Raw genomic sequence first — 9,087 nt, forward strand, 5'->3', positions numbered from 1 at the left:
GGGCCAGGCCAACTGGTCGGGTACCTTTGCTTTCAAGGTAAAAATTGTTCATGCTTTGGTTTTGTACTGTTTTTCCCATGAGACAGATCATTAATCCCCAACTTCAGGCATAATTCAATTCAATATTGGTAAACAGTGAAGTGAATAAGCATGGAATCTTAGATACATGATGTATATTTGATATTTCCTTCAAATACACAAGATCGTGAGAGATGAAACTGCTTCGAGATCAATGCCATAGCTACCAACCTTGTTCAAGTAATGCTTCAGTCATCCTCTGGGTCAAAATCCTTAACCTTAATGTCTGCATCTTCTCCATACTGAATACAGTTGTCAATTTGTGACAAGATGTACTGTATACTGCAGATAAAGAGAATTACATTTTCAGTTCAGTAATTATGCAAGATTACACATTTCGATTATAAGAACAAGAAGCTATCGTAGATTGAAAATTGTTATATTTCCTTCTTACTTGTTTCCTTTTACAGTAAAACTGGTATTTTGGTAGGGAAATTCAAAAAGAAGAAAATAAGCTAATTTCATACTCATTATACTATTGAATCATATCCAACATGATGTACCAAATATGCACCTAAGTAGAATATTTCTTTGTATACGAAATGAATGTTAAATCTTTACAAGACAGATACAATAGGTATTCATAGGCCAGATTATGGTAGGTAGGTAAAACTTTTTTATTTTGGTAATATGCAACTATAAAAGCGCCTGTTTGGTAAGAGTTTTTTGAGAATAGATTTTGTGAAAATTGATTTATTTGGAGAATGTATTGTTAAAAAGGTTAAAAAGTAGGGAATAATTTAGGTTTACGTACAAAATTATTTTATGGGGAGAATGTGTGGTTGAAAATTAGTTTAGAGAAAAATGAATTATAGAAAATGGGGATGAAACAAAGCCTAATTAGCGCTTTGAAATTTAGAGGACAAAATAGTTCTAAAAATTCTCTGTGCTTCTCAGTGTTTCCTTCTCAATTACTTTTACTATAGTTTCTAAGCTTTAAAAAAAAAAAAAAAAGGGTACATTAAATAGCAAAACTAAAATGTCTCAAAGTGCAGAAACAGATGGCAATGTACCTGCTGTTTTTTCTCAGGTCGAGAGGCAAGAAGCTCACCATACTAAACTGATCCACCTGAAAAAAAAAAAAAAAAAAAAAGGAATCAAGCAATCTACTTGATGAAATTTGTGCACGTAATTCACAAGAAGAGATCAACGTAAAAATTGACAGATGCTCAAACATACCAATTCAATCAAAGATTTATTGAGCTTTTCAAATTGTGGAGCCATGTGCTGATTCAACTCAGCAAGTAATGTTTGAGGTTCTGGATTCAAGTATCTAACAGGCACATAAAAAGGAAGATTAACAGGACATAATGCTAACATATGAGTGGAAAGTGCGTGCAACTTAGAGCATATCCGGCTGAAGCTTAGAAGTAAATATTACTTTTTAAATTTTTGTTTCGAAGCATGTTTGGACAAGTTACTTTCTTGACTATTATGTAAAAAAGGTTACTTATCTTGAAATAACTATTAGTTCACAGCATCAAAATACGTAGTTTGCTAATTCCCAACTTTGACCCATAAAAAATTATTTAATTTAAAACTCACGTATTTACTTAATTAAAGATAGACAGAACAATTGTCACTGTTACAGATATTTTATATTACTTAATTTAACTAATTTTAGTTTAAAAAATTTAAGGGATCCCAAACCCTTTTCACAAAAACCGAAAGATTTTTGTCATTGAAATAGAATGATACATACATATAAGTTAAATATTTCCTCATTTTATATGTAATTTGTTTAGCATAAAAGTCGAGTACATAGTACATACAGAACAGAACATTTTAAGCTTAGCCAAACATGTTATCAAGGAAAAAAGTCAGAAAAGTCAGCATTATATAAAAGACTTACTTCTCAACATCCCTCCTGTTTGTCACAAGGTCCATTTTGGAGAGAATATTAACATGAGGCAGCTCGAGTTGAAACATAGCAGAAAGTGAAGCCATACAACCGCTTATAAATTTGGTCACATCTGTCATAAACTGATACACAGACATAACATAAAACTTCTGTCGACATAAGGGTACTGTTGACAAGGCATGACAATAGACGCAGTGATAACATTTATGCACCTGAGAATCAAGTAAGTAAACAACACAAACATTGAAATTTTTGCGCTTTAAATGCTCCACAAAGTTCTTAAGCACGGGAACATGAGAGAAGAGCTCTATCTGGCCTGTAATATAGTAAGAGATCAAAGAAATTAAATATTGACACACACTCACACACACACACATGGAAAGCGCTTTCAGTTAGATGAATTAGTGGAAGTATATGTTTTTCGTGTTAACAAGGGCTACAGAAGCAGCTATATGTATTTACCATTATTGATAATTGAATTTTTCCAGTTCAATATATTTATTTTGAGAGGCCAATACAATTGAGGCAAGGAGAGGACCAGTAGGTTGAATAAACTACTATCAAAGCAATGACCCAATAGCTTTGAATAAACTTAAGCAAGGCAAAGGAAAATGGCATCTTTGTCAAAGAGGAAGACAGTTAAAGTCCATGAATTGGGTGGCCGCACATGAAATGTCATTAGCTGATTGTTGTGCACTGTCATAGGGGCTCTTGGCACAGGGTTTAAGAACAAGCTACTGATCTTTGACAAGCAGTGATTCTTTTTAGTAAAATGAATAAATATGTGAAATAAAACAAAACGACAGCTTTATAACACCTAGGCTAAAAAAATGCAGTAGAGGCACTATTGATGAGGCTGACTCTTTCACACACACACTAAAGATGGGATGTGAGAGTATTGATAATTTTGGAAATCGAACAGAATATGGATTGTCCCCAAAATTGATGATTTGATTAATTAATGACAGGAAAATGTTTAGAATAATTATTTGAAGGAGAGAGGTACTGACAACTCACAGAAAAAATGATAATTTTTTTCAAAGAAATCACATGTTGACAACAAAAGTTTAATGACAAGGATTTAATAAATGATAACCTTAACAAGGAAAAGTAAGACAGCAGATGGTTGAACCCCTAACGGTATTTATCTCAATTTTCTCTAGACGCCATCAAGTTTCATCCTACTCAAAATGAGAATAATTAAGTGCATAGAAGGAAAAAACTAAGTAAAATCGTGATAGGTTAAAAAAATAAGCTCCTGTTTGATGGCCATTATTGAGAAAAAATAATGTTCTGTATAGTGATTTTTTTTAGAGAATGTGTGATTAAAACGTAGAGAAAGGTTTTGAGTTAAAGTGAAAAATATTTTATTATCTGAACGTGCAGTAGAAAATGAGTATAAAAATGAAAGTTTTGTTTTAAAGGGAGACAAATAGGGGCTAAACATGCATGTCAGATAGATCTTTTGATTTTGGAATTTAAAATTTCGTTGCCACATATTTTTGTCCATGAAAAAGTAGCGAGTACCAAGTCCTTAGCTAAAGCCTAATAGTCAGACCATGTACACTATGGTTCAATTTAAATGGTACATCATAAGAGAGATTTAAAAAAGGAACTGCAAAGCCTCATTTATCCAGAGTATTATAGTAAGAATATCAGCATTTCGGCCAAATTCCTAGAATAAAGTAAACAAAAATTAAAGAATATTTGTAACCATATAGAGAAAAAATTTCAGAGGAAATAGATTCTGAATATGACTGAGTGTAGGTGCCAGTGCATGACAAAAGCCACGCCCAAAAGTATCCATTTATATCAAAATCAACATATATCAGTTCATTCACGAACTACTTCTTGCATCTGTTTTCCCTCCCTTTTTACCTTATATTTCTTTCAAAGATCATAGTTAGAGGGGTCAGGGATCAATTCTCTAACCTAATTCTGTTACTTATTAAACAAGAGTAACAAACAACGAGGGCTCCACGTGCTATTGTGCTTGAATATCTTGTCTCACTCAACAACTCTGGAAATGAGTCTGAATAACTGTTCCATGCAATTTCGGTCATTGGGATTTAAGAGTATCAATCTAAATTGTCCTTGTACCATGAAACGAATTTCTATCACCAATATTTTCAACATTAAAAAAGAAAAGATGAAACAGTACAAGGATGTAGATAAACGTGTGTACCTGGACAGTCAAATACTATATAATCATCATCCAAGTAATTATCCAACTCCTCTGTCAGCCAATCATCCAAATTTTCTTCAAGATGCCTGGGTTAAGATTTAAGGCTCTACTAGTCCATTTGAATACTATTTATAAATTGGTTAATAAATTCAGGCAAAGTCAAACATTAAACATTAATTTTTTTCCATACATTCATTACTAATACTCATTATTATTCACATATTTCATGGAATCCACTACCATTCCTGTTTAGAAATTGATTTACAAATTTGTCAAACGGAGGCTACATAGTTGGATCCATAATAATGAGAAAGAAACCAAGATTCTCCACTTTCTTGGAATGCAGTACTCAAGCTTCACAGTTACAAAAATGGCCAGATAGCTCGAATGCAAAATTATCAGAAAAATCACAACAACAAAGTTGGAAAAAAAAACTTGGAAAACAAGAACACATGATGCAGAGGATACTCCATGCAGTAAATAAGGCCACCATTTGGACCAAGTCCAAGTTCCTCCATAACATCATCCAAAGAAATGAGTTCTCTAATATCTGCAAATGATAGCCTCTTTATCAACAACATAGTTCAACAAGCATTACAAAGAATTAATTATATATACAGAGGACCATACCCACCCATGGCTACTGGATAGTCAAAATTCTCTGCAGCAGGATCTAAGTTTACAATATGAATTGTTCGGCACAAGGTTTCACAATGTTGGTACAAGCCAGAGCAGTAAGTAGACTGAACACACAAATGATTAGGATACTTAAAAAAGATTTAGCCATCTCAATACAATAATAATGTGAAATCAGATTTAGATCTCTTCTGAAACGATCTCTCATGCAACAATATTGACTGGAAATCATATTGACAAGAAAATGTACTGGTAGACACATTAAAGCAACACAATTTCATGAACTCACCTTTCCACTGCCCGCAGGGCCAATAACTAGCTGTGCATAGCCCATGATGGTGTTCCTTTTTCCTTCCTTCAATATGTTACTCAAGTTGCTTGTCAAATCAACTGAAAATGGAGATTCGAAGAAAATTGAAGACCCGGAAAACTCCGAGAACAGCAACCAAAATATAAGTAGCACCCCAAACAGCCGCCGCAAAAGACAAGCTTAGTACATCAGAGCATCCCATAAAGCATTATGACAACAAAAGAAACAATGCTATACCACCTGAATTACCAATTCATCTGAAAATATAATTAAAAAAATGAAAAGAAAAACCACAACTGATTCTAATCTTTACCAGAAACCAAAAGGTGATGGGTCATAACAAGCCACAAAACAATCTCTATCCTCGGATAAAAGGAGAAGAGAGAGATTCGTTATGAATATTTCTCACCATGTATATCTAATATAATCACCTGTTGTTGGAGAAAGGATATTTTATTTCCTTACTGTTACTACATTACTAGGGAAATAAAACACCTGTATATAACTACATCTAGTTTTCCATTGAAATGCATCCAATAGTCTCAGCCATTGGCCTATTAATTAAATTAATATAAGCAGATATACTAGCTTAAGCTCTGACCCCTTACCTTTTCTTTACTTCGCTAAAGTATTGAAACAAGAGCAGAAATCCCATATCATGTTTTAAGAGGAAGAGGATGGCCAGAATTTGGTTGCTAACAACTTAATTTCTGTCAAAAGATTAGATTTCAATGCGCTTAATAGACATGGTGCCAAATCAAATGGAGCTGACAAAAACGACTCATGTGGACAAGTTTATTTATTTATGTAAGGCTTAGTTTGTTGCATTGTGCCTATATTGTTTATATGCCAAAATTGACAGATGCAATTCCAAATCAGTTTCTCGTCATCGTCTTCTCACGTTAATTTTTTTGGTATGGAACAAAAGAACAGTAAACGTAGCTAGAAATTGTTAATCACTTAATAAAAATACAGTAAAATCCTTGAACCCCAGGAGACAAATGGTAAAATTGAAAATAATAAATTAATAATATTATAGAAAATATCAACTTAAGGGCATGGTTTCATAATTTCATTGTCTCTTTCTTTGGGTGTAAGCATTTGTAAAGAGTAATTTTTTAGCCTCCTACTCATTACAGAATCCCAAACCCCCGGCAAAACCTTGATTAGCTGCATTGATATTGCTTGCAGAATGGAACGGCACTAATTAAATTCTCTGAAAACTCATGTAATGCGTTAATAAATAGCAGAATATACAGATTGCCCTGCATAAATATATGCTTAAATGTGAATTGAAAGATGAAGAAAAAGCATAAAAACCTGGGCCTGTTGCCGATCCTTTGCTGAAGACAGAAGTTCCGAACTTCAATCGCTTCCCACGGCTAATAGTGGCAAACCTATCGGTGATTCTAGTTCTATCGCGCACCCCAACTCTCCTCCCCAGTTTTTATCAGCTGAGGATCACTCGGTCGTGTTTGGCAAAGCTTAAAAAAGTCTATATAAATTAGGGGCGGGCGCGGGTCGGTGAACCGAACCGAACCGAACCAAAATTTTCGAGTATCTAATAAATAAAATCGTCGGGTCCAAATATAATTATGGAACCGTTCGGGTTCGGTTCGGTTTAGTTCGGTTCTGTACTATAATTAAATTTTTTAACATTTATAACAACATTAAATAAATACAACTAATGATACATTCAATGATTTTGAAATGTCAGAGACTAGTAGATTATCTTATTCAAATGATCGCTACGGTCAAAACTTCGATCGGGAGAGGTCACAGTTTCAACCGAAGGTCACAGTGTCAGCCGAAGATTGTATAGGTTTTGGAATGTTAGCGAGACTGCGAGAGTGAGTGCGAGAGTCGAGACAACGTTATGAATTTTAGTGTAGATGTTTATGGTTATTTAGAGGATTAGATCTTGTTGGGCTAAGAAATGAAACAATAAAATGGATAATTGGGCTAAAAATTAGAAATGAAACAAATTATTGGGCTAAAATTTTGGATTTAGAAATTGTTAATTTATTAATTTGTTTAGAAAAAATTAAAATTAAAATAATTTGATTTACTCAATATAAAAAAAATTTAGAAAGATTCGGTTCTTATTCGATTTTTCGGTTTTTAATCTAGAATCGAGAACCGAACCGTAGCTGTCGGTTTTCAATTCAAATACCCGTTCGGGTGTTTAATTTGACAAGAACCGTCGAATTCGGTTCGAGTTCGATTCGGGATATTTGCCCAACCCTAATATAAATAACAATTTAGAAATAAGCAGAGGGTTAATTTCAATTGTGGTCACCGAATTTTCATTAAAATCTCAATTGAAATGTTATCTTTAATTGTTCAAATATCAAATTATGAATTTCAAGTTACTTTCAATTTTAGTCAATAGGTTACCTCGCGTTAGTAAAATTATTGTTCCATTCACAAGTCGACATTGATTTATAGCAGTCTAGTGATGGCAATTTACCCCGTCCTGCCCTGTCCCGGTGTCGCCTCGCTCCGAATGGGGCAAAAAAACTCGTCCCATCGCAGGGCACAGGGTGGGGCGGGGCATAGATGGTCACCTCGTCGCGGGGCGGTAATTTTTTTTTTTTTTTTAATACTTGGAAATATGAAGATAGAAAATTTCTAATTATTTGTTTATCCAACCCTTAATTTCTCATAACTTTGTTACTAATTAGCTAATTATTTGTTAATTAATTGTTTACATACTTAATTATAACTATTATAACATATTTAGAATTCATCTATGCAACATATTTCAAAATCGTTTTTATTTAAACTTATTTTCTACCACAATTTTTTTAATAACATAATTTACATGTAGACCTATAATTTTTTCATACTTTTTATCCACACATTCTCTAAAAATCATTTTACACTATAAATAATTTTATTCCAAAACAAAAAATTAAATTTACATAAAGTAAGAATATTCTTTATTAAAAGTTCAACTTGAATGTTATCCGTATTTTATTGAACTTGGAATAAAAAAAAAATTAAACGGGACAAGAAAACTGCCCCGCCCCGTCAAAGGCAGGGCGGGGTATGGGGTGGGAGAGGCCCCCGGAACTCGCCCCGTTGCCATCACTATAGCAATCCATCGATGTACAGCTATATGCATAGGGTTTAGTTTCCATTTGTTGTTGAGCTTTCATTGAAATTTCAATTGTGTTAATCATTATTCACTTATCACAATATATGAGTCACTTTGTCACCTCGTGTTACTAAAATTAACAGTGGATTAATTCGTAGAATTTAAAACTTAAAACACAGTAAATCCTTAACATGGCTAAATGTTACCCCTTTCAGTGCCAAATAAGAAGAAAAACATAGCAAATCTTGTTACGTCTACAATTTTATAACATAATCTTTCCATCTCGTTCTTATTCCTTGTTTTGGTTCCATTATAATTAAATGTTGGGAAAAAAAATGTATTTTAGAATAATGATTTTTTGAAGAATGTGGGACTAAAAAAGAAGAATTTTTTTTGAATTAGAGTGTAATATTATTTTACGGGAGAATGCGCGATTAAAAAATAAAGAAAGAAAAAAAGCAATTTGAAAAAAAAAATGGAACCCAAACAAGGGTTTATTCAATGAACTTTAACAAAAAGAAAATTTGAAGTCTGATGATTTGATCTGAGTTATGGCGCACTAAATATTAATTGAGATTCTCATGAAAGTTCAATGACAAGAATTGATATTAATTATTTATGGATGCAACGATACATTAAAAATCATTTACGTTTTAGAGTTACTAACAAGAAATAACAAAATGACTACCATTAAAAGTCTATTAATTTGACTATGATAAATTAAAGACGTGTGATCAATTGAAAATTTCATAAAAGATCCAGGACCAAATTTAAAATTAACATTTACACGGAATGTCCGTGATTACTATTATTTTTCTAGATCATTTGGGAAAATTTGCCTTTCCAGTTTAAAAAAAAAAAAAAAAAAAAAAAAAAAAAAAAAAAAAAAAAAAAAAAAGAAAAAAAAAAAAAAAAAT

At 32.7% G+C, this 9,087-nt stretch overlaps 1 protein-coding gene across 7 annotated transcripts; it reads right to left on the bottom strand.

The window, feature by feature from the left end:
- Positions 1–85: 85 nt before the first annotated feature.
- On the bottom strand, positions 86–6,553 carry LOC111393732 (GPN-loop GTPase 3). Of its 7 annotated transcripts, none has more exons than XM_023019417.1 (10): positions 6,391–6,550; positions 5,050–5,150; positions 4,759–4,867; positions 4,593–4,674; positions 4,125–4,210; positions 2,152–2,255; positions 1,931–2,061; positions 1,258–1,351; positions 1,092–1,147; positions 86–360 (listed from the first exon to the last, which is right to left on the bottom strand). In XM_023019417.1, exons 2-10 carry the CDS (start codon positions 5,092–5,094, stop codon positions 267–269), a joined length of 801 nt encoding a protein of 266 aa, XP_022875185.1. In that variant the 5' UTR covers positions 5,095–5,150; positions 6,391–6,550; the 3' UTR covers positions 86–266. The 7 variants fall into 7 exon arrangements, with proteins under 7 accessions (XP_022875185.1, XP_022875187.1, XP_022875186.1 ...); XM_023019419.1 differs by having other exon boundaries at positions 5,050–5,310; positions 6,391–6,549; XM_023019418.1 differs by having other exon boundaries at positions 5,050–5,327; positions 6,391–6,549.
- Between the last annotated feature and the right edge of the window lie 2,534 nt (positions 6,554–9,087).

Source organism: Olea europaea, chromosome 4 (assembly GCF_002742605.1).
Source record: "Olea europaea var. sylvestris chromosome 4, O_europaea_v1, whole genome shotgun sequence".
Taxonomy (NCBI): Eukaryota; Viridiplantae; Streptophyta; class Magnoliopsida; order Lamiales; family Oleaceae; genus Olea; species Olea europaea.